The sequence below is a fragment of the Daphnia magna genome, linkage group LG7 (assembly GCF_020631705.1).
Source record: "Daphnia magna isolate NIES linkage group LG7, ASM2063170v1.1, whole genome shotgun sequence".
NCBI lineage: Eukaryota > Metazoa > Arthropoda > Branchiopoda > Diplostraca > Daphniidae > Daphnia > Daphnia magna.
The window spans coordinates 754,155-781,422 of NC_059188.1; the positions used below are offsets into that span (position 1 = coordinate 754,155).

Genomic DNA, 27,268 nt, shown 5'->3' on the forward strand with positions numbered 1-27,268 from the left:
TTGCAATCAGTTGACATCCAAAGCTCCTTCCGAGTAGGCCAGTTGTTTCCCCCACCCTATCTCTTGACAGGAGTTTGATTTCTCGTCCTACACTCATCGGTGCATCACCACGTTTTTTTTTTCTCTTAAACTCTGTCTACCTCGTTTTTTGTTATATCGGTGCGCCATTGAGTTTCATTACGTCGTGCAGAAATTGTCTTAAGTTGTGCGTGTGTGTGTGTTTCTCTAACGTGGGCCGCTCTTTGCCTATTTCGAACTTTGAAATGATTTCATCAAGTGAATTTGTGATTGTCGCTCAACCGATTACAGTCAGACGGATCGTGATCGCTAAACGACGTCAACCTCTGTTTAGTCTCAAACACATTGGTCAACGTAAGTGAAATTAGTTTTTAATCCTCGCCCATCGCTCATTTACCTGTTGTTGTGATTACTCACATTGTTTGATTTGTATATTATCTTTGGACTAAGATAAAAAAAAAAACCAAAAGATTGTCCACAATTTCGTGGAAAACAGAAGATGTTTTTGTCTCATCATTGTTCATCAACATATTTTTTTGTGATGACGTTGGGGGGGTTAATCGTCTTTGATTCGATTCCAGGTAGTAATGAGAGCAGTCACGTCAACATTTGTGCCGGCATAGACATGTTGTTGATGAGGGAAAAAGACAAAATTTGAGGAAAGATAAGGTCGAGCCAAGGTCGTTATTTCACCTGAAAAAAGTTTTGATTGGCGATATTTAGTTAATCCCCTCTGGCCTTCTCACCTCGTGGTCACTACCTGAGATTTTTAACCCCCTAGTTTCTCATTTTATTAGAAAATCATTTTGGAGCAGCAAATAAAATTTGCCTTCATGAAGAAATCAGCTGGGCCTCACGTGCCGTCAAGTCTAGACGTCCATGATTCATCGCAACCAACCATCTTTAATGATGATTAGTTTTTCTTCAATTGGTTCCTGTGTGCAACCCGGATTTCGAAAAATAAAAGAGAGTGACGTCATTTAGGCTAGTCTCCCAACAACTCCATTTTCCAATTTTTTATTCTATTTTTTTCGTGTATGTTTCTCTCTTTTGAGTCACCCAAACAACAAAAAGGAGAGGAAATTGTCCCGTGCGATCGCGTGGCGAACGGGACGGGTGGTGGTGGGGAGGGTTTTGTGGTTGGTTAGTCACACGCGACGTCGTGTTACTCCTAAGAGACACGGGTACAAACTAAAAGGGCGCTCGTGTCACTCTGCAGATGTCCCAGAAAATTGATCTACAATTTGTTTATTTAATTGCTGATTTTGTTTTCTGTGTTTTTCAGGAGCCCGAACTTTCAGCTGGATCGTTTTCATCATCTGCTGTGCAACGAGGAACGTTATGGCCGCACCGGTGCAACGTCACAAGGCCAACAACAGTCCGACAATGTTCGAAGATGAATTGCCTACAGAGGCAAATGTCGATAATGAACACGTTCACCTTGAAGGTAATTTTATTTAATTTTTTAATTCTAAAAGTTAATTGGATTTGTTAAAATTATTTCTTTTATTTTTTGAAAAAAAAGGAGGTGGAACAGGTGATCGATTCCGCGATGTCCGACCCAAATGGGTCAATCCGTGCGGTGGCATTCTAGACGATTCCGGCATCGACCCGGATGCCCCGCCACTCGAAGATTCCGAAATCGCCGCCAATGCCATCCTGGACGTTGACATTGCTCTCAACCAGATGGAATCCTTCAAAAACGACTTTGTAAGTCTCTTATTCATTTTCAATTTTTCTTGAATGTGGCAACAGGCAGGCATTTAAAAAAAAGACATTCACCGGATGTCGTTAACATACCTTCACAGCCTCTGGGCCAAAAAAAAAAATTTCGTTTCTTTCCCTACGGAGAGATTTTAAGAAAAAAAAAATTCCTTCTTTTGCCAATGTCGGTCGACATTTTCGCATCTTTGTCAAAGAAGGTGTCGCCCGAGAAGAAAAGAAAGACGAGAAACAAAAATCTTTCTTGTATGGGCCTGTCCTTACATGTTTGATACTACACGTATACAGGGTTATGCGGTGTTTTGGCACGGCGGAATGTGTCACTGGAACACTATTTTTCTGGTATTTAAAAAAAAAAAAAATCCTTGATCTCTGGAGAGTCGAAAGGGTCCGACTTTATGATCCGTCATTCAAAACAAAAAATCCTACAAGTCGGTAAAAAAGAATGAAAAATCCTTTCACTCTTTCTCTATTTCTGTCGCTCTCTTCTTTTCTCATTCTCTCTGGGGCTTTCTGTCTAAACAATTTAATTGTAAAGGAATGTTTATTATCTTCTTAAAAAGGTGCAAGTGCACTTGAAACGAGCCAGAAAGTTCCCTTATTTTTCTTTCTATTTTCAAGTTAATTTCTAAAGTTGAATTGGTCAGCTTAAGATGTTGGGTATTTTATGAAAACTGAGTTGCATCTGTCTTGCGAAAAAACACAAATTTCGCGTGTTGGCTCCTCTCTTTTCTTCGTGATTGTCGAACGGGCGTTATTCAACAGGTTGTGGTGACCCCTAAGACACGCTAATGAGTACCGGAAACTCCACTTTTTCTCTATTTTTATGATGAGCGCTCCCGTTTCTGTGCAAGAACAACACAAAATGACCGCCCACGCATCAATTTACGTGAAAATTGTCTCGTGCAAGGGGAATGCATTAGAAGAAAAACAAAAACAATTTATAGCAAAAATAACTTTTTCCCACGGTAGAAAACGTGACGTCACTTGCGGTATAGAACCGGAGACACGTTTTGGTCTCCCGATAAATACAAGGGTCGATCCCGCCGGAAGTACCTATATATGTACATAACCGCAATCTCATTTTAATCGATTGCAATTGAATTATTCCTTCTCAACACGCCGTCATTTTATTAGAAGAAAACTGTGCTAAAACAAAAATTAATTTGTAAAGTGAAAAATTAGAAAGGGGGAAAAACCCCCCTCTTTTTTTTTTTTTTTAAATTCAGGGTAGCGACGAGTCATAGCAGAGAAAGTATGAGGCCTATATACATAGTCTTTATATTCCCTTTTTTTTTAAATAAGCGCTTAGTGTTTTTCCCCGAAACGACTGTCTCGCAACTTGAAGAACTACTTGAAAAACAACTCGGAATTTTTGACTTGTTCTTCTTCGTATTGTCACTTGTACAAATAATCATCAAAAACCGTTTTTGAAAATAAAAGAAAAAAAAAAAAAAAGAATTTTTCAATTTTTGCGACCGCAGAAATAAAATGCCATCTCCGGTATGTATGCACACCCACACGACTCACGAAGAGAGTTCTATTTTCCCACGATCCACTCTTCCGCTTGCAAGCAATTTTTCCTCTCTCGCTACTGTCGTCTCGAAGACACACACACCGCAAAAGCCGGATATCCGACGACCTCTTGTCGATCCGGAATTCGCAGTAGTTCCGATTGCCCAATGTATATCGAATTTAAACCACAATTTGACTCTGTTGGTAGCTCAGTTTGATATTTAGATTGTGCTTAGCAGAAAGTATTTAAAATTCAATGGAAATCGTTTAGTGTTTTCATTGTTTTTTTCGTTTTAAGGGGTCAAATAATTTTCAGGGTGGAAGGGGGGAGGACAAAGGGGGCGGATGGTGGGTGGAGTAGAAAGTGACAAGTGTCATTCAACATGTTCTACATGTCTAATCATGTTTGTTTTTGTTTTTATTTCATTTGATCCACCAGGTGCGATCACTCTTCCGCATGGACTTTGACGAGATGGTTCGAACATGGGCGCATTTCCATTACGATTGGCTGCCGGCCTACGAGGCTGTGCCAAAGGCCATTGGGGCCCAGCTCGTCCCCCGTCAACTTCAAGCCCTCGAGGTAATTAGTCTTTCATTTCAATTTAGTATATTGTATTAAGTAAGTACTTCATTGTTTCCCTTCTTTTCTGCTGAATTCTTCTAGTTGGGAGCAACGTTGAAAAAGTTGTACCTGGCCGCTCAGACGATTGCCGTCGGTCTGGAACAGGTCATCCTCGACAGAGCCGTCTATGGCGGCGATTTCTTGGAACAATTTGCGGCTACTGAGAACAAACTCGCCATGGTAATTAATTTCAACCATTCGCTATTGAAAGATTTAAATTATGTAGCCGTTAACTCATTTGATTAACTTAATGCAGGTCCTGTGTTCGCTGCAAATGGCCATGATCGAGAAACACGTTGAGCCAGACGCTGACGCTGTTCGTCAGTTGATGGACAACAAATACCGCGACATGCGGAGCGCTTCGGGTCGCAATCTCCGAGATTTCGTTATCGTGCGAGACTACATCAACCTGCTGGAATACACTCACCAAGTCCTGCAACACTTTCAAAATGGACCGTCTGGGTCTCAGAGTAGTTGAACAAAAGACACAAAAGAAAGCTAAAAAGGATTGTCAAAAGAACTTCTCTGGAATGGAATTCATATTCGTCAGTTATTATCTCAAAAAATTGTTATAGAACTACATGACTACTACCTACAACTAATTCAATGTTCCCCCTACCCCTATTTATTGACATAGGAACAAAATATTTGAGTATTATATTGCACGCACACGATTAACGTATAAAAGTTCTGTCTGTGTAACCCATCGAATGTTTTGTGGCCAATTGATTTCCACATGTAGTTAATCCTACAGCTCCCACATCAAGTCCTCCCTTTTGGTTTTTCGTTATTCTGTATGTGCGTGTTGTACTTAATTTGTTGGTGAAACTCTGACTGTGATATTATTCAAATCTGACCTGTTTGTGTGTATACCAAGGCCCCCAAAGTTTCACTCATCACCTTTCTTTGATTCCGTTCCAATGTTTTCCTATTTTTGAGATGTATGGTTTCCCCCAAATGCAACAAAATTCTACTTACACAGTGGTATGATACACCCTGTTCTGACAGCTAACATAAAGACTAGAGGTCGTAGTAGCTATGATAGGTAGCCTTCATGTATGAAAAGCACCTGCCAGGCTGCCCACTTTTTGAATGACCACCTCTCGTATCCATCCCAAGAAGAAAGACCAAACACGTTCTGACGACCGGTAGTTATTATTATTATTAGTGTACTCGATTCTATTTATTTAAACACACAGAGATACAGAGAGTAAATGCACACATCAATCTTTGTTGTGTTTGGCCATCAAATAAATGCTGATCATGGTGTATAATTAATAGTTCCTTTGCATAACTAGAAACAGGAAAAACCCAGCAGGAACAATACAAAATCATCACATTGCATTTTGGCCCATAGATAAGCAAAACAAAAAATCTAGCAGACGAATATGTCATGAATCTTTGTTGTTTGTGCGTACGTGCTCGTCCAGTTGAAATCATAGAGATACGCAATTATTCCACACTTCAATCAGTCAAATAGTTCCCAATGCAGAGATTGTCCAATAATTGTATAAATATAATACGTGTTTTGAATTGAACCACTGAAGTGCCGTCTTTCTTTTTCTTACTAAAAAAAAAACGCTGAAATTTTAAAGATGAGCACTTGGCACAACCGTAAATTGGCATAGAAATGAACTGGAAAACGCTGCCATGGATGACGTCAATGCTAAAAATATTCTCTGTCAATAGAAATCTTTCCGGAAGGTCAAAGTATCACCTATAGCTATGGTAAATTAACTCATCTACATCATCAGTTTTTATTAAACAAATCGACCATGAAGTTTTATCATTTAAGGTTGTGGTCAAGTACAACGACCGAGGCCACCTTCCGAGAGGAACCCGCTCGACCTTCCTTGTTCCCCTGAAGAAGTTTTTGAATTCGACGTTTTCCGCAAGCATTGCGCGACATCTTGCGAGTGTTTTCCGAATGACAATAACCTACGTTTTCTATCTCGCTGTATCCTCTCGTCTTTCGAGCCGCCATTTTCCCCTCCTCTCTGCGTCAAGGCCGGGAGGGACAACGAGAGAAGTCTTGTGACTTTGGTTTCGTTAGGAAAACCAAGCCGTTCTGTGCCCCATCGTTGGACGCAGTTTCTTTTTCTCTTCGTCGCAAAAATGCTTCGTTCCAAGGTAAAGTTCTCACCTTGACGGCCACTTGTTTGTGTCTATTTTCTTATGCAGATGAATTGTATCGCATTGTGAACGCTAGTGATTAAACAGTCGTCCATTTCTGGTGGTTGTTGTTGGGTGGCTCTCTCTGGCTCCCGCCCACCTTCTGTCGTGCTTTGTTTTGATCTCTTAATTCCCTACTACTACCTGAATATCCATCTAATTGCAATTAAATTCTATTTGGTTTAAGGCAGGGGACGATAGCATTCGTCTCCCTGATCTGTGAAAACAAAGAATGCTGAATTCGAACGAACAATGGGGTTAGGTGGGAAATTTCCAAATTTCACGACGTGACGTCAGCCTTCGATTTTTTTTTTCATTTCTTTTTCTACCCCCTGATACTACTACATCGCGCGCGCTCCCTCTTGCGTCATTTCACCATTCAATTCTAGTGGAAAGGGGCAACTAAAGTGGTGTTTTTTTGAGACTCACTTGGTGACTGCGTCGTGGGATTTTGCCTTTCTTTGAACTTTGTGATAACGTACCTCGATCAAATCGTAGAATTTGGCTTCCCAGAAATGATTTATCAACATTAGGTGACCCACATCACGTTATCAGTGTTTTGACAAATAATTTCAAACGCGTTTCTGACGTTGCAGATTTCATTACTTAACCACAATTTTTTCTTCTCATTTTGTTTCTCATTTTAGATTATGTGCCATGCCTTTTGAAGTGGTGTTATATGTGGTTAGCCCTTGTGCCAGCCTTGTGAGCTGTGCCGGCCACCACTCGGCCCACAATCTGCTGACCGATTCTTTTTGCCCTCCACGAGTTTTCTGAGTTTCTGAGCGCTTTACCAAAACCAATCTATGTTATAAATCCTTGAAAATCCCATCATACACTACTGCTTTATTTTGTAACTCACTCACGCTTGGAAGGTTCAATTTTGAACCTTCTTGGGAAGGCTGCGTGTTCTGCACTAGGGGACATCCCGTGCTTCTTGTGAGTACTAAAGTCCTACAATTAATACTGTTTTTACATCAAAATTCATTTGGTTTTTCATCTGCAGGTTTTATATGAATCTTCAAAAACACTTTTAAAGTGTGTTTGTGTGTAACTCTTGCATCCCTCTGGTTTTCACATTGTTCTGGTAGCAGGCTTTACCTTCCAGTCTTCAAGTTGTTTCCGGCCTTCAACCCTTGAAGAGAAAACAAAAATAGTTACCCGATCTAGTCAACAGGGCACAAAAAAGCCAACCTCACCAAACACCATCTTCTTAAGAGACGGGGACAAAATAGGAATTGGAAAGAAAAGAACAAGATTTGAAAACCAAAGTGAAGATACAGCCCAGAACTTCACTCTGTATTTTTTCATATAAAAAAAACGAAAAAAAACAAACAAACAAAACAAAACAAAACGAGAAAACACAAAGCAAAAAGAAATCTTCATTTAAACAAAAAAACAAGCAAGAAAAAAGAAAACAGAAAAAAAAACTATTTATTGATTTAATTACGCCCTCAAACTCGTTTTCAGCGTTATCCAACGTCTATTAGTTTTGATTCTTACCCCACTTTAATTGAGTTTTTCATTCACAAAACACAAGATATCCCACTTAAAGTCAGTTGTGAACCGAGACAGATCGTAGTCTATTGGACGTTAGGATAATTCGTTGCAGTCGTTACTGCTACTATGCATATTTTCTATTATAAAGGTATTTAAATCAACCAATACTTTTTATCAAGTACAATAACTAATCTGTCTTCCCATATTTTATCAACCAGGTTTAAAAAAATAAGGGAAGAGGAGGTGAAAGTCCTGTTGGTGGGTACGGTCGGACGAGGAGGTGGAGGGGCAGACGGGTTTTGGGGGCAGTCGTAGTGCCATGCGTTACGCAGCTCCCGTTGCCATGCCTGCTGGCCTGGGTGAATGGCTCGGCGCCGAACTGGAGGCCAGAGGTGTTGAGGCTGCTTCGCTCTATGCTCGTGCTGTGTTATCCATCCTGCTTCACTCGGAAGTGGCGGAAGCTGAGCTTGAGCTGGATCCCGAGACGCAACCCGCATGGAATCCGCGCGCTGCCTTCGAACTGGAACTGCGACTGGAACGTCATACGAAGGAAACGAGACGTGGCCGTCCGTCGAAAAAGAACTTTGCAACCAAAAGTTGCGGCACTGGCCATCATCTCTCCAAACGGTCGAGCAACATGGCCACCAACAAGTATGTTTGACTTTCCTTATCAAATTTTTAATGTCACAGTTGCAATATTACAAACTTTGGACTGGTCTTTTCAGTGGACGGAACCAGGGACAATGTGCGACGCCAAGAAGGCGTCCCCATTCGTGGAACGGTGACGAAGAGGCTCTGAAGAAGTGCGCCGCCATTGAGTGTCTGCTCTCGGCCACGGACGATGGTCAGTGGGGCCCTGTCGAGAAATTGGTCGATGAACTTTGCGCCCGCCTCAAGCTCCTTCAGTTGGAGCAGAATGGCGGAGCTAGCTGCGGTGACGGACACGTCAAGCAGCGTTGGACCAATCACGGCAGTGCCCCAGAATGTTTCGAAGCGGCCAGCAGCTCTTCCGACTCGGACTCCTTTACCAGCGTCTCGTCGCCGGAAGGTGGCGATCCGGCCGAACACTACCGCCAGGCTTTCCCCCCACTCGAGATCCTCTCCGACTCGGACCAGGTAGTAAATAAAGTTGGTGTTGATAGCTGCCTCTTTTCCTGTCATAACCCATTTGTCACGCAATTGCAGAGTACCCAGCTGGTGACTGAACCGATATGGAACGTTCGCAAGTCTGCCGAGAAGACCCAGCAGACGCGTGTTCGTTTTGTCCGGATGCCCGGAACACGTTTGTCACCGCCTCCCAATCCCCAATTAGCCATAGTTGATTCGTCCTCTTCCCAACAAGTCGAGGTCTATGGCGAGTCTTGTGCTTCGGAGGCTTACTTTGGGGATTGTTCTAGAGATAGTTCCCTTGAGCGAGCCCCGACTCCGCCCGTTAATAGTTGCACGGCCAACAGCAACACCAAAGGGCGTCTTTATGAACGAGGCAGCGGATTCGATGGGGAAGATGGAGCTGCACTTTTGAGCGACGTGCTGAACAATGCCTTCAAGTCGTTCTGTCAGCTTCACGAAGACGAATATCCCGTCCTTGGCTCGGAATCGCCTGTCAGTCAAAATGTGGGTACTCTGAATGATTGGAAAAGTGAATCTGATTGGAGTCATCCTGTTGGAGATGCTAGCAATATTTGGGCTCCGGTCGAGTCGGATTGGGCTTTAATGGGGCCCGAGCCAACAACGCCATGGCTTTCCGATTTGGTGGCAAAATCGCCCGCAGACACGGCTGTCCAGCTGAGCTTGGCTCTGCTAAATCATCATCCGGAGAAGAGCGGATTCAGCCCCGTGTTGGCCAGATCGCTGCAAAAGGCTTTGCCCAAGAGCAGCAAGTTGTTGGAATGGTTGGCCAATCTCGCCACTAATGGAGAAGTTGGAAAAGGCGACCCTGACAATGATGAGCACGAAGTGGAACACATTTTGAAAGAAACTGAGCGGCCTGATGATGAGGAAGAAGAGAATCTCTTGACGTCACCAAAAACTCACTTTTGTCCCATTCAACAAGAAGGGGATGTTGAAGTTCAGGTAACTGTGAAATAATATGATTTGTGCACGTGAACTTTGCAGCTTATTCTTTGCGTTGTTTGCATGAATTAAGGTGAGCGATGGGGCGACTTTTGATGTTGATGCTCAGCCTGAAGAAGTTCACTTTCTGCGCAGCCCAAGTGGTGCGCTTTACCTACCCGATTGCGAGGAAAGTGGCGATGGATGGAAGGGATGGGCCAAGTACATGATCTACAAGCTACCAGCTTCACCAAGTCCGTTGACGTTGACTTCAGATCAGACGGAACAGGAGCAGCAGACCAGCCGCTCGGCCACTCCGTTTACATTAAAATTTCGTGTTGTTCAAACGGAGAAATGCTGTCAAACAGATTCGAGGCTATCCATCAATCCTGGTATTTGCTTTTTCTTATCCTACTTTTTAAACATAGGATTCAGTAAATATTTATTTATCTTTTTCATTTCACTTGCAGATAAATTGCCCTCTGTAACACCTCGGGCCATCTATCCTTTTTCAGCGTCTTTGACTACTAGCCATGGTTTGTTGGATGTAGGAGATGTGTGGAAGTTCGATGCGGAAGCGGTTACCAAAGAGCTGAAAGAAGATCTGAAAGGAGAGGACGAACTCGGAGGGAGAGACGAGAATGAGGAAAAGGAGCTGATCAGTGGCAAAGAGGAGGAAATGGACGGACTGTTGAATGAAGTTTGGAACGTTGCCACGACTCTCAATCATGATGGCGATGACGAAGAACTTGTTGATGGTAGCATCATCTCGCCATCCGGTGATGTGCTAGAGACCGCTGTTGACATTGACCAAGTTCCTGATGTGAAGGTAGTGATGGTGCCAGCGGAAACTGTTCCTGTGACAACAGCACCTGTTGAAGAGGATGTTAACGAATGCAATCTAGATGAACTGTGGGATCCGTTCGTGGACGAAAGTGGACGTGTTGACCAAGTTGACGTTTGCGAATGGATTCCCCAGTCCTATGGTTTGACGGATGATGGTTGCGAACAGTGGGCCGATCCGGATGCCTTGGCGGAATCTTGGCCACCCCCCAATATTCCCGTTGAATATTTGGACGACGAGTTCTTTGAAGAAATTTACGGCTCACTGGATTCGATGAAGGCCTCAGAAACGGCTAGTGGTGCTGGGAAGAACAGCCGCCGTCGAAGGCGCCGAACTAGCCAGAAGCATCAAACGGTCCGGCGCCCCAAGCGTCCGTGTAGTTTTTTCGTTGAAGGTGAATGTCGTCGCCCAGATTGCAAGTTTTCACACGACCTTGGATCTATTCCTTGTAGATTTTGGATCGAGTCCTCTTGTTTTAAAGGTATTTTTGTCTTACTGGTTTTGCGAAAGTTCATTGGAATTCATACATTTTTTCTTTCATTCGCGATTCAGGCGAAGAATGTCCATTTCTACATGGTCTACCAGTGTCCGACAATTCGCGCGATCGGAACCGCAGCTGCTCAGATGCCGAATTGTCGGAAAGCTGTGGTTCCGAGGACGCTGTGGAACTGCCGCATAAGTTTGGCCGTGCTGGTAAATCCAGTCATGGCCGTAAGAAGTTCCAGTTCGATTTGGAAGCCGACTTCCCATCGCTTTCGCAGGCTAAGATCAACAACCAAACCGGTGACCCGAAACCAACCCGTTCCGGGGCCGGTCCGTTGGTCAGTCAGTCTCGTCCCATCGCCATCACGCAAGGGTTTGCTGCCGCTGACCACACTTCAACTACAGCCGGATCGTCCTTGGAGAATGGAGCAGGTGAACTGCTGGTCAACAGTGGATTGAAACGGCGCCGCAAACGATTCCCATGCCAACGCGTCAGCGCTTTCAACTTTGTACGAAATGTTAATTGATTAAAATTTTATGTTTAGCCTTAATGTTCATGGCCTTCAACAATCTTTGCAGGTAGGAACTTCGACTGAATCTTCTCCTGGTGAAACTGTTTCTATCAACGTGGTGCCGGCTGGGAAACGATCCCGTAAAGTGGCCAAAGTGACTCTGTGCACAACCACGGCTGCATATAAACGTCAAGAGAAGGTCAGTAAGAGGAATGTCGATGCCATCGGCGTCGTGACGCAATCGGAGCGGCGACGCACTAAATCGGAGCACGACAATGGGAGCGTGATTGTCGTTCACGGGGGAATTGGGTCGCGTCTGCGTCTCTCTTCCAGCTACAAAGAAGGTTAAGGACAACTTTACAACTAGACAACAACTATGTGAATCCTACCCCTTTCTCCAACCGGTGGTCATATTGTACGAGTTGTGTACGTGTTTTTAGTTACTACCCCCTTACAAGAAAAACAAAAACAAAACAAAATTTAATGATAAGAAAGATTTATATTTAGCTTCTGCCAATCTCTACCAAACACGTTTTAACCACCTTAAATCTCGCCCAGCCCGCCATTTTACCACCTACAATGTGCTTGGCTCTCATTCATGAAAAGAAGAAAGCAAAAATGTAACCCTTTTCTCCCTAAAAGTTAATTTCTCGTTAGTTTCATCAGTTTCTTTTAAATTCACCAATCTCCCCCACCTCTGTTGGTTTTCAAAATTTTTTTTTTTTTACAAGTTGCCTCGTTTCTTCATCCTTGTCTCCCAAATATCTTTTGTGTCATTGTGACGTCGTTCCGAGGCTCCCTCCCCCCTTTTTTTTGTCAATTTTTTCATTCATTTCCGTTTCCTATTCTTCCGGCACTTTAGTTTCCTTTTTGTTTCTTTCTGTCAGTTGGTCTCCCCAGTTTTTTCTGGAGCGCCGGAATGGCGTACATCTCGCGGTGCTTTCAATTTCAATTCAAAATTAATCTCTTTACAAAAATTTGAAAAATTTGCTGCCATCTTTTTTTTTTATTGTTGAAATTTTTTTAACGAGTTTTTCAAAAAAAAAAGGAAGAAAAAGCCCGCCTGTCACCGTCTTTCCCGCACGTGTTCTCGTCTTGATTGATTTATTTTTCTTTTGCGTTCTTGTGACGTCTTCGAGTCCGTGTTAGTTCGTTTCGTCGCTAATGAACTCTCCTTCCTTTCCCTCTACTGCTCCCCTTTAATTTTCGTATTTCGTTGAAATGCAAATGTTGAGTGAAGTAGCAAAATGTCATCTATTGTGAGAGGGAAGGAGGGGAAAAAATAACAAGGTGTATCTCTTTAGGTGATAGAGAGAAACTCCCCCAAAAACATTTACAAAATTACTGAGAGGATGATTTCACAATAAACTTCCCCTCCCCAAATCTATTTTTGTTTGTAGTTTGGGTCAACGTGAAAAAAAAAAAATCAAACTAAAAATCGACTTTTGTATTTTTTTTTTTATTTTTTTAATTTTGATAAGTTGGCGTGATTCCAGTTATAACTGGAATTATTATTATTGGCCTAAGGCAAATAATCGATCGGGATTGTGACTATCACGATAATTAGTCTAATTGAAGGCGATAAATGTACCGAAGATTGATTACAAACTTGGATCCAACGTGTGTGCATTTTTCTAAGTCATTAAAATTTGCTTTCTATTACATGTTCTAAATAAAATCCAGGTGTATAAAAGCCAGAACTAAAACGTAAATGACCTAGAGAACGAAACCCAAGGTAAACGTGCAATGAACGTGACCGATCAGTGCAATGTGAATGCAAAGTGAGTTGACCGTTAGCCATAATGTATAAAGGTGTAAAAGAAAAAGGAATTACGGACACATGCGACACGAATCTCAACGACTGTAATGAAGTAAGAAAATGCCAATTAGGCCATACTAAACCGTACCATCTTCAATGATTCTTCATCCTAAGGAGCGAAGATCTCGGGTGCCGCCAGCAGCGATCTTGTAGCTCCCGGGTCGATCTTGCAGCTCCCACGGCGATCCCCGTTGTGCCTCTTCAGTGCCTTGGCCAACATAAATACACAAAAGAAAAACAAAACACAGTTAGTACTCTTTAATTTTTCAATAGTACTGTTCACGACGACGATCCTATACCTCCCACGGCGAGTCTGCCCTTCCTCGGCGATCTCCTAACTCCCTCGATGATCTTGCACCTCCCTCGGCGATCTTGTAGCTACCACGACGATCCCCGTTGTGTCTCTTCGATGCCTTGGTCAACAAAAATACATAAAAGACACACAAAAAATAACACAGTACATTTTAACTTATCAATCATACCTTTTATGGCGACGATATTTTAGTTCCCTCAGCGATTCCCGTTGGGCCTCTTCGGTGACTTGGCCAAGCTAAATACATAATAAAAAACACAGTTAGTACACTTAACTTATCAATAATACCGCTCATAGCGACGATCTTCCACCTCCCACGGTAATCTTCCACCTCCCACGGCGATCCCCGTTGTGCCTCTTCGGGTGCCTTGGCCAAAAAAATACATAAATGACAAAAAAAAACAGTACGTTTTAATTTATCAATAATACCTTTTATGGCGATGATCTAGTAGCTCCCTATACGGTCCCCGTTGGGCCTTTTCGGTGGTCTGGCCAATCTAATTACATAAAAGACAAAAAAACCCCACAGTTAATACACTAAATTTATCACGGATACCCTTTTTTCTGGTGGTGACGATCTTCGGCGACGATCCACGGTGTCCTTCCTTCCACGGTGATGCCCAGAGATTGCCCTCCTAATTCATCGTGGAAGAAATACAAAAAAAAAAAGGAATTGCTTTTGATTAATCGAGAAACATCAACTTCTGCTTAATGCTAACACACATCGAGAACACGCATGGCAACAGTTTTTGACAGAAAGGTCCTAATAAAAAAAATTTATGATGAATGGTTTGGTTCAGTTGTTGGGTTGTTAATGTTAAAGGTGTGTTTGCTGATGTACTAATAGGTTTGAGGATGCCAGTAACTGTGCAATGTGCAAAGTGCAAAATGCATGGATGGGAACATACGGAATACATTGCGTGGTGACAGTGCAGTGCAAAAGCAACGTGTGAGGTATTTAACGTTAACTTAATCAACGTGTTTCTAATCTATCTAGGCTAATCTAGACTAAACCAGTGCGGATGCAAAACCTTGTGCTCATGTGATCCATGTGCAAAGGCGTGAAACACTATCATAACACCCAAGCAGGTATTTCTACACTAGTGTGCATCGTGCAGGTGAGCGAACTACTGAGTTGGGAAGTGAAATCGGATTTTCGTTTTTCTAAATTGTATTGCCCAAGGTTATAATGTGTTCGAGGTCACTACCAACGGGTATGTCGACGTAGGTGATATTGGCATTTCCTCAGCTTATGTCGAAAAGATAAATTTTATCTTTCGACAGCCTTTAGGTTTTCAAGTTTTGTTACCTCTACCTTAAAGTTTTTTTCGGAAAGCCAGGTGGCTTTCCTAATAAAGCAAATAAAAATACTTATTTACTTGGCTTTTCTTTTAATTCCAATCAAAACCATGAATTTAAGTCGAGGTAGCACCTCTAATGTAATCACAAACCCCTTAGCAAACTATTTTTTGGTTGGGCCTTTTTTTAAGTTGATGCCGTTCAAGCTTTCATTTTTCAAGATGGCGGTGGCTAGACCCGGTTTGCATAGCAAAAACCAAACCTAACCTACCCATCTTGGGATCAGTCTCAACCGGATTGCCCATATGGGCGACTATGTTTTGCGTTTGCGGTGATCCGTGGGTAAACCGGTTTTTGCGAACCGAAACCGAGCCCCATCTAAAAAGGACGGAAATCAGAATAAAAATTTGTGGCAACAGTGGCAACGTTGAATTCTGAAAATGTTTCCTTCTCGACTGTTTGTCATTTACCGCCCAAGTTTTGTACAGATAGGGTTATGTTATTTAACCAGAATTAAGAAGCATTTAACTTCCAGCATTGTGTGGTAGAAGAATGGAAAGTTCTTTTCAATGTAAGAAAAAGTTTAGTTTGCCAAAATTTGCTTCAGTTGATAATGCCTGATCACATTTGAACAATGAACATGCCGGTTGACTAGCACAAACATGTGTTAAGTCCATGTACAAGCCTTTTTGTACTAGTTTTGTTTTTATAGGAAATAATTATCTTAAAATCATATTTTTCTTTCTTGCAGTGTTATATTCTGTAGTATGATGGTAAGGTCTGGATCCTAAAATGATTCTCACGAAAGATGCTTAACAACCGTGAAGTTATTTGATCGTTGATAGATATTAGGGTTGTGAGATTTGAGCATAACAAGTTAATCGTCCACCAATTAAAAGTTTTTATTTTATTTTAGCTCGTCACTGTTGCCATGATGCTGTTTATACAGAATGGTGTGTATTTACTGCATTGGTTCACATTCAGCCTTTATGTTGCACAAGTAAACAGAATATGCCTGTTGCAACTTCCTAGTCTCCTTATTTTGTTGTATTTAGGAAGCTGTTTTAAATTCCACTACAGCGAGAAGGAACAGAGTGATTTTTTCTGTTAATTCTTGCCATTCATGCCATTCCTGTGATCACCTTGTTCCGTTGGCTACGCAAACAGGATGCAGATGAAAAGGTGGTCTCTTTAGCAACCAGGTAATCCCTAGTAATAATCTTAATTAACTTCTTCAATACCTAAAAGAAAAGTTTCTATATTTGTTGCTTCAAAAACACAATATGGTAATTGAGATTCAATGTTAAAGTGAACTACGACAAAGTAATGGGTCGTTTGGGTCAGCAATTGCTTCGTTCGTCCGTTGACATAGATTTCATTGTCACCCTGTTTGTGTGGAGGTTAGGAAATTCGTTTCATTTCCTGATTAACCTGCCCTGTTTGTATTAGATGGTTTTAAGAGATTAAGAGTTTTCTGTATCTTAATCTTACATCTCGGAATTACAGTTCAATTGCCGTACTGCCTAAGTGGTGTTACAGTTCACAGCCAGTTAGTGGTGTTTAGTTTAGTTTACAGCCAGATTTAGCCTTGAATCGGCACACAAAAAAAACATCCAAATTGATTCGTGACGAAGGCGTTTGCGTCCTCCTTTTTAAATTTTTTTCTTAAATAAAATGTTTCTTTATCAGACTTTGAACCCTAATTTTTCCGCGCGATAAATTATTGTTTCGGGTGTTTAGTTTTTGCTGTTCATTCCGCTTGTTATCTTATCTCTTGCACCAGATCCACAGAACCAAGCTGGTTCTATGAATCTGCTTGCAACGAAGAGAACACATTTTTAAAGTTCCTGTATACTCAACTTGTGCTTTCAATTCATGAGTATGCAATGGCAGTGTTAATTTGAAAATGTTCTCATAGTTTTGTTTGGTTTTGCGTAACTTGTCTTAATTGGGAGTTTGGCTTGCATGGGTTTAGCACAGAAACACAGACGCCACGCAATCATGGCATTCGAACTAATATTGCGGAATCCTTGTTTCGCACTCCCTTTTTTTTTGGTCATCTTTCTGATTGATCTTACTTTCCATAACCGAATGACTTCTTAAAAAAAAAACGGGGAATGGCAAAAAAATTCTAAATATTTCGTTTTTATTTTGAATGTGTGTTTTTTTCGTCGTCTGGATGATATTTTGATCAACTGTCTAGTAGCTCGCTTTGCACATATGCGTAGTCTTCACTCTGCTGCTTAAGTAACCTCAAGTTGAAATATTTTTTCTTTTGCTAGTGGGATGTTTGTTTCCACTTTTTTCGAATTAGCCGCGACAGCGTTTAAAAAGTATATTGCAAATAGATAAAAACTGCATTTCTTTTATCTTTCGTGTTTCACTTATTTTGATTCTTGTCGCCCAGCACATCAGTCGAGTAAGAGATTTGATGGAAATGTAGCTTTTTGAACACATAAGATTTTATCTGACAAGCGATTCTTTTATTTGTTCATTCTGTTTATTTTTTTGTAATTAAATGTAGCTGTAGGAAAGGGATTGTAGGAAATTCTGTGCTTTTTAAAAAAATTATCATGGTACTAGTATTTGCTGTCGAATTAGATATGCAAAACCTTCATACATAGTTAAAGATTTCTTCTTCTAAAAGCCAGCCGTTAAAATTCGTGAAATAGGTATCACTGTAGTCGAATAAATTGCCATATACAGAACCCCTAGCAATCTGCACCCAGACTTCATCTTTAGCTCTCAACGGTAGAGTAGATTGAAGGGTTATTGGAATTAGATAATACGGGTTCGTAACGGCGCTGACTTCGTTTATCTGACTACGACCTACTTCTTGATTATTAAGGAAAAGCCTTACGGCGAATTCGCTTAGTACTCCAATGGAAGTCATCTGAAATTGCACGAGTCCCGTAAAAGAAAAGAAGTAAATTCCCGCAACGGGTGCCGTGAATATCCCAGTTCTTAAATTCATGGCTGCTCCTTCGTTAAGCAATAGGCGCTCGAACGGAATTGGAATGTCGACAGTCGAAAATTTTTCGGTTTTCTGTACGTGAAAGTATGTTGATCTTGTCTTTAAATCTTGATAGCCAATCCAATTCTCGAAATCTGAAATTTTTTTCATGAAATTTCAACAAAAAATAAGTTTTTTTGTTCTGTTATCCATTCATTGGAAATTACTTTTTGCTTTAATATTTCGTAAATTGACGGAATCTAATAATTACCCGGATCAAATCGCGATTTGTTGAAGTTACAGTAGACAGTGTCAATAGCGTGGGGTCCTATAATTGAATAAAGTCCATTTAATGTGTGGCCAATCACCTGTAGATCTCGACACGATGATGGCATTCCGTCGATGTATCGCGACTGGTGTTTTGTTTCATTGATGCCATTTCGACTAGCATTGATGGCGCCAATTGCAGCAGGATGTTGACTCTACAGGCCGATTGTAACCGCTTTAAATAGTTTGAATTGTGTGAACATCGCGTAAGGCTCACCTGTTGATGAAGTTGGGATTCCAGTACTTCGACTTTTCCTTCCAGTTCATTAATTTTATTTACTAAGGATTCCCTTATTTTTCTCTAATTGAAACATGATCCGACATTGTTTTGAATTGCGGTACGCTATCCAGTTAGTAGCAAAAGGAAAAGACTTACATTCTGTTGATCCTTCTCTTTCAGTTCAATCAGCTCCGCTTCAATTGTTACTTCTTTTTCATTGACCACCTTCTTGAATTGAATCTGAGAAATGTGTCGAGTTAGTTGGTTTTTGTGTGGGAAACGAAAGGCATTGAACGACACGAGGTAGAAAAAAGAAATCTCTCACGTAATCTTCTTGAAACTGTTGAAATCGATCCTCCAAACTGAGTGCAGCAGCTGTGGAGCAAGTAGACCAAGCCAACACCAGGATTCCAATCTGAATCAAAATTAAAGAAGGACGAGCCATGTTTTGCCTTTTTTTAAAAATATTTTGGCGAGTTCCTTTTCTGACCTAGGCCATTATCTAGTTTATATAAGACACACGGAGCGTTCAACAGATTGTGTACCTTTGTTGATTCTTAATTATCTTGTGTCACGGTTATCTCGTCAACTTGACGTTCGCGTAGACTTCGATGGCCTTTGCTATAAAAGGGAGATACCCTCTCTGAAATAAAAAAAATCCTTTAAGCTTTGTACGTCGAAAAATATTATGACTTACAAGGCATGCCGTAGTTGCCCTGCCTTGTTTACAATTCGATGATTGTAGCTGATCGACAGGCCAGTTTGACGGGTGGACGCAGTTTGTTTTCGACAGGAACGGAAAAAAAAGTCAATAGGTCGTACCTTAATTGAGCTTTTTTTTGTTTGTTTGTTAGGTTGTGTTTCATAATAGCATCTCTATGGAGAATAACTTATAGATAACCACTAAGTGGTCGACGTTTGTCATAGCTCAGTATCATCGAACTAGTTAGAAATGTAAATTTAAAACAAAATCTGCATGATTCAGACATTCATTCGAAGTTGTCCAATTTATTTCTAGATTCGTTGACAGCATTTGGAGCCTCCCGGTTTGAAAATGTAGGAAAGTTATGAGAAAGACGTGTTGACATCCACCTTACATAATTGAGGGAGAGAGCTGCGGTTAGTGTTATTGCTTAGTAATGCCAGCTTCTTCATCGCCCCTCTTCATTGGCCAGGCAAACGAACCCGCGGATGAGAAGATTTTCGTTTTGTCAACCAGGTTAGTCCGTGTAATAATTCTAGTTAACTTGTTCGAGCCCTCCCAGAAACAAGTTTCTGTATTTAGTGCTTAAAAAAACTAGAACACAAAAAACGACATGTTAATCGAGGCTCTGTCAAAAAGGGAACTGCTACGAAGTAATTTTAGCCGTTTTTTTTTATTTTGTTTGGTTATAACCGTCGTTATGGTTCAGCAATCTTTCGTCCGTTGACATAGATTTTATTGCCACCTTGTTTAACCTTGGGGTTAGGAAATGTTTCATTTCCCGATTAACCTGTCCTTTTTGTAGTAGATGTTTTATCCGTACATGGATAAGTTAACATGTGTCTACAGCTTATCGGTGGTTTTATTTTCAAAAGAATTCTTCATTAGGCTTCGACCCCAAATTTTTGCGCGATATATTATTGTTTCAGGTGTTTAGTTCTTGCTGTTGATTCCACTTGTTATCTTTCTTGTCTCTTGCACCAGAATCATAGGACCTACTTGGTTCTATGAATCTGCTTGCAACGAAGAGAACACATTTTTGTCTTCACTCTGCTGGTTATGTAACCTCAGGTTGAAATCTTGTCTTTTGCAAGCGGGGTATTTGTTTTCCCTTTTCTCCGAATTATCCGCCTCGGCGTTTTAAAAGTCTATCGCAAACAGACTAAAAACTCTCTGCGTTTCTTTTGTCTTTCGTGATTCACGTGTTTACATTCCCGTCTCCCAGCACATCAGTGGAGTGAGAGATTTGATGGAAATGTAGCTTTTTGGAGAAATCAGATTTTCATCTGACAGGCTATTCTTTTTACTTGTTCATTCTGTTTTCGCTCTTTTTTTGAATAATCAATTATAGCTGTAGGAAAACATGAGTGAAAGGCTGTTTATTGAGTGCACGATGTGACAAAAACGTTGAACTTGGTTGGCATGCGCCTACGACAGATTCTCTTTTTTCTTATTTAACGAACTTGGGATGTTGTAATGTGCAAACCATTTAAAAAAAAACTTAGCAAAACCTGACTAAGAAATCATACAAACAAAAAAAAGTGAAGGGAGATTTAAGGCGAGTATATTTTCCGTTTTTACGATACTTTAACTTCTCTCTTTCATTTAATGAAATCCGTTCGCATCTTTAGGACGAAAAGAAGAAAAAGCGTCAATGAATATTTTCCTGTTTGATTTGAGCAAACTTAAATGTTGTTTATTTCAGCCTTTTTTTTTTTCCTAGAGAGTCTGGGCGTAGCAAACAGTGAAACGGGCTATTGGTAAGCAAAACAAATCATTTTAATCTAATATATACTTTTGCTTTAAGCCTAAGGCCTGGGTGGGGGGGGGGATGGATTGTAGGAAATTCTGCGTTTCTTAATGCCCCCCCCCCTTTTTTTATTTTTTTTATTTATTGTTATTATTATTATTATTATCGTGGTCCTAGTATTTGCTGTCCATTTGGGTGTGCAAAACGTTCTCGATTTGAAAGATTTCTTCTTCTAAAAAGCCAGCCGTTAAAATTAGTGCAATAGGTATCACTGTAGTCGAATAAATAGCCAGAAATTGGACCTCTATCTATCTGAAGCCAGACCTCATCTGCGGCGTTCAACTTAAGAGTAGATTGAAGGGTTATTGGCATTAGATAATTAGGTTTTACTCGCTATCGATTGGAAAGCGGAAAATGTCTAGGAGGAAATTCATAGGATTTTCATCAAAGAATTTCGTTCTATTAATGGACATAAGTAAAATGTATAGATCTAGTTATAGGTATCCAAAACCAACAAAATGATGAAACTTTTTACTTCGCATTATTTCTTGTTCATTTATAGCACACTTGAAACTTGAGCCCTTATTCATTGAGGATTGGGCATGGAAATCTTGTTTTATACTTTAATCTATGCTTAGGTTTCATTCTTCTAGAATAACAAAATCGCGCAGCTATTCGGCGAACGACCATGTCGATTCATTTTTTGTTCTTGATGTTTCTGCCGAAATTGCTATCGCGCCGATACTTGGCTGACCATTGTTGTAGGTTGCGAAACCTTACTTGTTAATCCGTAATTTTTGTATAGGTCCATCCATTTTGTTTTTAGTCAAAATGCAACAGATTCTTTTGAAATCAAGTTTCTTGTTATGACGACCGAAGAATGTTATCAAACTCGGTGTCGACGTGATGGCTTTGGAACTCTGTAAGGTCTTGGCTGGATAGAAAACCGCTTGAATGCCAAGTGTCAAACTCGTTCCACGTATTTGGCTGTGACTGATGAGATATGGATACTGTGAGGAGTGCTTGAATAAGGTTTGTCAAAGTTGTATTGAACATGAATCTACAGTCGGGTTTTCTTTCTAGAATGTAAACGCTCAAGTTTTACATATGAAATCACGCCAATCTACAAGGAAGGGGCGATTTCTTCTTCTAGAAGCCAGCCGTTGAAATGCGTGCAACGGGCGTATCCGACGTCGTTGTTGTCGTATAGAAACCCTCCGTCGATTAGGTCACTCTGCACCCAGACTTCGTCTCCGACTTGCAACGCTAGAGCCGTTTGAAGAACTAATGGGCTTAAGTATTCTGAGTTTGCAATGCCGTTAACTTCGTTCAACTGACTACGTGCAACTGGTTGACCGTTTCGATAAAGCATCACGTTAACCGTCCTGAGAGGTTCGTTCGAGACAGAAAATTGCGCGAGTGCTGTAAACGAAAAGAAGTAAGTTCCCGTAACGGGTGCTGTGAATATCCCAGTTTCTAAATTCATGGCTTCTCCACTGTTAAGCATTGCAAGCTCAAATGGCATTGGGATATTCTCTGTCGCAAAACTTCTGGTTTTCTGTACGTAAAAGTAAATAGGTTTTGTCTTTATATCTTGATAGCCAATCCTCGTCTGGAAACCTGAAATTTTTGTGTAAAATTTGAAATAATTCTTCCCTCTCTTTATCTCCCTCTGTTTATATTAACGAGATGAAATAATTACCTGGATCATCTAGTGGCTTGTTGAAGTCACAGTAGACAGTTTCGACTGCGCGGAGTCCCATAATTGAATACAACCCGTTCCAACTGTGGCCTATCATCTGTAGATCTCCACACGATGATGGCATCCCGTTAATGGATCGCGGTTGGTGTTTGGATTCATCGAAGCCAGTGGGACTGCTGTCGAAGGAGCTGGTTGCTACACGGTTGTGTGGATTCTACAAGCCGATGGTAAGCGTTTTTAAATAGTTTTGAATTATTTCGTTGTGAAAGGCTTACCTGTTGATGAAGTTGGGCTTCCAGGCCTGAAACTTTTTCTTTCAGTTCGTTAATTTCATTTGCTAACGATTCGATGATTTTACTCTAAAAGAAATATGATTCGACATTACATGAAAATGCGATATGCTTTCTTAGTATAGTAACAACCGAACAACACTCACATTCTGTTGGTCCTTGGCTTTGAGTTCAATTAACTCCGCCTCGAATGTTGCTTCTTTTTCATTCGTCACTTCCTTAAATTGAACCTGCGAAATAGAGTAAGTTGGACTGTTGTAAGCGAATCAATCTTAGCAAAGTGTACGGAAAGACATTGAAGTGGAACAAACAATTTTCTTACAAAATCTTTTCGTAGCTGTTGAAGTTGATCCTCCAAACTGGGGGCAGTAGGTGTGGAGGAAGTCGACCAAGCAAGAACCAGGATTCCGATTGGAATCAAAATTGAATAAGAACGAGCCATATTTACCGTTTTTACTAATGTTTCGGACAGTTTCTGTTTTAATTTGAGGCTATTACCCAGTTTTTATAGGAAATTCGACCCTCAACAATTGCTAGCGGTTACTGATTGTTGGTAATCTTGTGTTATGATTATCTCGTCACTTTGACGTTCGCGTAGGATAATGGCTTTAGACGTAAACGTGGAAAGTCGTATTCCCGATCTAGTTTCTTACATAAAAACTATATCCCTTGCCTAACATTTTTTGGTTTATCAGACACATTTGCTCAGCGTTGTTGACAGTGTGATGATGTTTAAAGCTGATCAACAGGCAGTTTTGACAGGACCTACGCAGTTGTTTGTTTTTTTTATGCAGGAACGACAAATAAAGACAAAGGTTGACAGGTCATCTCTGCAATTTTATTATTTTTTTTATGTGTTGTAATAGCGTCCCACTTCTACGCGTCAACTGCCATTGTTTAGCATCTCCGTGGAAAACGATTGGTACGCAAACGTTTATGTACACCCCATGTGGTAAACCCGATTTCTCAATTAGGAAATGCGCGTGGCTTATTGGGTGTTATAAATAGTTGGATTGGTGCTGCGTATGGGCTGCTGATTACAGCAGAGTCAGCGTTCGTTGCGCGATTGGAACTGCCCCAGACAAAAAGTCTTCATCTTTTACTAATAAGCAGTTAAACCATGATACTAGAATATTTTAACATTTTCTGAATTTGCCTGTGATGATTTCTTTTATTCTTCTCATTTAATAGACAAATTGTGCTTGTTTGATATTACTGATTGTAGCCGTTACGTCAACCAGCTTGGATTCCAACAGCGACATGGCTGATAACAAGGATTACTCACTTCCAGCAGAAACCTCTGCAGTTATCGGGTGGAGCCTCGAATACCTCCGTCCCCATTGCTTAGGATTGAGAAGAAACAGTTCCATCAGCAGTCTGCAAAATGCCGAACGTTCATGGTGCCACTATTGTAACGTCGTTAGGATCCTTTAGGATATCTTTTGTGGTTTTTATACGGTAAATGTTTTATTTAAAAACAATAGTCTTTGTTGTAGGATCCTGCAACTATCATTAAATTAGGAGGACTGCGTCCTGCTAATAATAAGCGGAAAAATCCTGTGTGCCCGTGACTCGCGTTGCAACCATTTCATTCACGAATGTTGGTTCCTCAGATTGTGGGGTAAGTTTGCTATAAAACTTGTAAAAACGAACATCTGCTAAAGTTATTCTTGTATTAAAGGATTTCGTAATAGAAAAGTATCGTTTGCCTATTTTGAAACTACCCGATGAGAATCTAACACATCAGCGTCAACAAACGTGAAAGAATGGTGTGATGTTTTTTGTCACTAATGACGCAAAATTAAAATGTCTGCCCAGGAATCGGCCCGTTCGAATCCCAGGAAAATATGGATGGATTGTATTTGTTTATATATTTAAACATTCCTATGGGAAGGTATTGACCAATAAGAACAAACAAAGGAAAGTAACCCCTGGGTTCCTGATTTCTTTGCCTCTCACAGTTACGTAGGAAGAAAGAATCCTTCAAAAAAAATATTCTAAGTCCAGAAGTGGCTCTCAAAATGATGAGGACTAGTAGTGAAAATAGAAATGTCTATCATCGTTGATTGGTAGAGCATCGGATAAACAAGTCAAATGTTTGGTGTTCCATTCTCAACCGTGTTGTAAAGATAATAGAAAAAAACGTTACTGTTACAAATTTATAATGTAATATTGCTGGTGTAAATGGCTTATCTTAATTTGACAGGAAAATAATTATACATCACTTATGGCTTAATGGTTGAGCTTCGGCATCGGGGATCGATTCCCATATGAGGTAAATTATAAATCATAAACTGTTTAAAAGTCTAATCTGAGAACGACAATATATGCGAACGTTGCACGATTATGAATACAGTTCAAATTACCTTATAAAAATATTGTTTGATTATATATGGACTATTTCAAATTATTTCCATCCTTTAACTTGATAAGTTTCTAGACATAGTCGAGACACTTACATGTAGGTACCCCAGAAGGTTCGCTACTAAGAAAATTGGGGGATATAGAAGCTTGTCCGGGAATTGAACTACAAACCATTGTGTCGTGGGGTAGACACCGTACTGTTCTGGCATTGCTTCCATATTCCCCACCATTGATATTTGAGTGGCTATCTACAATCGCGTACAGTTACGTTAATGTGTTGAATATGTAGAATATATAATTGTAACAATGATAGCACAGTGGTCGAGTATCGGCTTGCGAAGTCGAAGATACTGTGTTCAAATCCAGGAGGTGTGTTACTTCGATTAAGTTATAATGTCTGTTTTTTTTGAGAAATGGAAATTGTTTTTAACATAAACACTTTATTGATGATATCCTTTTAATAGTATATGGAACTTTCCTAGGTTCTTCTGGGAATCGAACTCAGGATCATACGATTAGCAACTTAGTCTCTTACCGCTACGCCATTACTGAACCGTACTTCTTAAGGTTTATGTTTGAACGTCTATCTAGGTATGCAGTGCATATAAAGTTATAAAGGAATACATAGTAACTTCAAAATATCACAGATAGCTTAATGGTAAAGCACTAGCAAGGTATGCAGAAGGTCTAAGGTTCGATCCCCAACTCATCAACTGACATAGTCATGAAAATAAAAACAAAATCAAATAAATATAAAAAGTTTTTATTGTCCCTCCATCCACCCACAATTCCACCACTACATTTTACATTTCACAATACAACACATATACAAAACATACACAAATACACTTAACTAACCCGTTGGCTGCCACGCCACTACAACTACGCTATCTACATCGCCATCAGAGGGATCACGACCAAGGGGGACTTGTCCGAAGACAAGTCCGGGCTGACACGATGATGGAAGCCGTTACGGGAATGCACACCCCAGGCAACTATCACCGCATCGACAAGGGGGGAGTTCCTAATGGTGCATTGCCTCGACGATCGACTTTGAGCCACACGGCTTGTGCAACTGTCCCACCCATGGCAAATAGACCATTGGGTAGAACAGCGCTGCCGGACCCTAACAAGCTAAAAAAAAAAGGGGATCAAAGTGGGTGGCAGCCAACGGGTTAATTAGCACAAACACATTACTAAATACAACGATACCAACAAAGACGAGGCAACAGGCGAGGCGACGACGGGGCGACGGACGGGGCGACGGACGAGGCGACGACGGGGCGACGGACGAGGCGACGACGGGGCGACGGACGAGGCGACGACGGGGCGACGGACGAGGCGACGACGGGGCGACGGACGAGGCGAAGACGGGGCGACGGACGAGGCGAAGACGGGGCGACGGACGAGGCGAAGACGGGGCGACGGACGAGGCGAAGACGGGGCGACGGACGAGGCGAAGACGGGGCGACGGACGAGGCGAAGACGGGGCGACGGACGAGGCGAAGACGGGGCGACGGACGAGGCGAAGACGGGGCGACGGGCGAAGCGAAGACGGGGCGACGGGCGAGCCAAAGACGGGGCGACGGGCGAGCCAAAGACGGGGCGACGGGCGAGCCAAAGACGTGTTTTTGTTGGCAAACTAGAAATGAAAAGGAGACTGTTGAAATGTTGTTTGTTAACCATTGGCAACCCAATATAGAGGAACAGGCTGGTTTTACGAAACTGAAACTTACATGAAATGATGAATGGGCCAAAAGATTCTATACATGAGGTATTCCAATCCACCAATTTTTCATTGTGTATGACTTTCCTTCAGGGCCAGTTTCTTTTGCATTTTAAGTTCCACGAACTTGAAATAAATGAAGAATCATGCCAATTTGATAGTGACTGGTAAAATACAAGTCTAATAACTCACCTCTGAATGCAAAATCCTTCCACATGATAGGTTCAGTAGAAACGATGAGAAGATTGGTGAAATGGTGATAGTTAATGGTTGCAAACACAGTATCCGGTGCACTTGTCAAATCCTTCAGGGCCAGCACCCTTTGCACTTTCACTTCCACGAGCTAGGAGTAAAAGCAAAAT

At 41.1% G+C, this 27,268-nt stretch overlaps 3 protein-coding genes and 3 long non-coding RNA genes across 10 annotated transcripts; 3 read left to right on the forward strand and 3 right to left on the reverse strand.

The window, feature by feature from the left end:
* Positions 1 to 5,846: 5,846 nt before the first annotated feature.
* Positions 5,847 to 12,823, forward strand: LOC116927033. 2 transcript variants are annotated; one of them, XM_032933968.2, is made up of 10 exons: positions 5,847 to 6,007; positions 6,697 to 6,988; positions 7,056 to 7,697; positions 7,768 to 8,200; positions 8,275 to 8,665; positions 8,735 to 9,622; positions 9,696 to 9,993; positions 10,072 to 10,926; positions 10,998 to 11,437; positions 11,508 to 12,823. In XM_032933968.2, the coding sequence occupies exons 4-10, from the start codon at positions 7,869 to 7,871 to the stop codon at positions 11,787 to 11,789; spliced, it is 3,486 nt and encodes a 1,161-aa protein (XP_032789859.2). In that variant the 5' UTR covers positions 5,847 to 6,007; positions 6,697 to 6,988; positions 7,056 to 7,697; positions 7,768 to 7,868; the 3' UTR covers positions 11,790 to 12,823. The 2 variants fall into 2 exon arrangements, with proteins under 2 accessions (XP_032789859.2, XP_032789860.2); XM_032933969.2 differs by lacking the exon at positions 5,847 to 6,007 and adding an exon at positions 6,106 to 6,582.
* On the reverse strand, positions 12,318 to 14,689 carry LOC116927282. The gene is made up of 5 exons (XR_006649616.1): positions 14,481 to 14,689; positions 14,002 to 14,207; positions 13,742 to 13,939; positions 13,559 to 13,672; positions 12,318 to 13,467 (listed from the first exon to the last, which is right to left on the reverse strand). It is a non-coding gene; the product is annotated as an uncharacterized LOC116927282 (long non-coding RNA).
* Positions 14,690 to 15,302: 613 nt separating this feature from the next.
* On the forward strand, positions 15,303 to 20,606 carry LOC116927264. The gene is made up of 4 exons (XR_006649622.1): positions 15,303 to 15,442; positions 15,788 to 15,871; positions 15,927 to 16,073; positions 19,390 to 20,606. It is a non-coding gene; the product is annotated as an uncharacterized LOC116927264 (long non-coding RNA).
* LOC116927103 lies at positions 17,338 to 18,878 on the reverse strand. Its single transcript, XM_045177132.1, has 5 exons — positions 18,697 to 18,878; positions 18,528 to 18,611; positions 18,369 to 18,452; positions 18,096 to 18,306; positions 17,338 to 17,979 (listed from the first exon to the last, which is right to left on the reverse strand). Exons 1-5 carry the CDS (start codon positions 18,814 to 18,816, stop codon positions 17,486 to 17,488), a joined length of 993 nt encoding a protein of 330 aa, XP_045033067.1. The 5' UTR covers positions 18,817 to 18,878; the 3' UTR covers positions 17,338 to 17,485.
* A 1,246-nt stretch (positions 20,607 to 21,852) lies between the features above and the next one.
* Positions 21,853 to 23,303, reverse strand: LOC116927143. The gene is made up of 5 exons (XM_045177131.1): positions 23,139 to 23,303; positions 22,963 to 23,046; positions 22,802 to 22,885; positions 22,527 to 22,740; positions 21,853 to 22,444 (listed from the first exon to the last, which is right to left on the reverse strand). Exons 1-5 carry the CDS (start codon positions 23,256 to 23,258, stop codon positions 21,948 to 21,950), a joined length of 999 nt encoding a protein of 332 aa, XP_045033066.1. The 5' UTR covers positions 23,259 to 23,303; the 3' UTR covers positions 21,853 to 21,947.
* Positions 23,304 to 23,438: 135 nt separating this feature from the next.
* On the forward strand, positions 23,439 to 25,192 carry LOC123474691. Of its 4 annotated transcripts, none has more exons than XR_006649621.1 (3): positions 23,439 to 24,437; positions 24,498 to 24,939; positions 25,023 to 25,192. It is a non-coding gene; the product is annotated as an uncharacterized LOC123474691 (long non-coding RNA). The 4 variants fall into 4 exon arrangements; XR_006649619.1 differs by having other exon boundaries at positions 24,498 to 24,710; positions 24,778 to 25,192; XR_006649620.1 differs by having other exon boundaries at positions 23,439 to 23,928; positions 24,008 to 24,437; positions 24,498 to 25,192.
* Positions 25,193 to 27,268: the final 2,076 nt, after the last annotated feature.

Bases quoted from the DNA above. Each gene is read 5' to 3' on its own strand.
- LOC116927103 (XM_045177132.1), bottom strand. From the start codon at position 18,816: ATGGCTCGTCCTTCTTTAATTTTGATTCAGATTGGAATCCTGGTGTTG. The intron at 18,612-18,696 runs GTGAGAGATTTC...CACATTTCTCAG, and splicing joins AACAGTTTCAAGAAGATTAC to ATTCAATTCAAGAAGGTGGT. The intron at 17,980-18,095 runs GTAATTATTAGA...AAAAAATTTCAG, and splicing joins CAAATCGCGATTTGATCCGG to ATTTCGAGAATTGGATTGGC.
- LOC116927143 (XM_045177131.1), bottom strand. From the start codon at position 23,258: ATGGCTCGTTCTTATTCAATTTTGATTCCAATCGGAATCCTGGTTCTT. The intron at 23,047-23,138 runs GTAAGAAAATTG...TCTATTTCGCAG, and splicing joins AACAGCTACGAAAAGATTTT to GTTCAATTTAAGGAAGTGAC. The intron at 22,741-22,801 runs GTAAGCCTTTCA...ATCGGCTTGTAG, and splicing joins AAGCCCAACTTCATCAACAG to AATCCACACAACCGTGTAGC.
- LOC116927033 (XM_032933968.2), top strand. From the start codon at position 7,869: ATGCGTTACGCAGCTCCCGTTGCCATGCCTGCTGGCCTGGGTGAATGG. The intron at 10,927-10,997 runs GTATTTTTGTCT...TTCGCGATTCAG, and splicing joins CGAGTCCTCTTGTTTTAAAG to GCGAAGAATGTCCATTTCTA. The intron at 11,438-11,507 runs GTACGAAATGTT...CAATCTTTGCAG, and splicing joins GCGTCAGCGCTTTCAACTTT to GTAGGAACTTCGACTGAATC.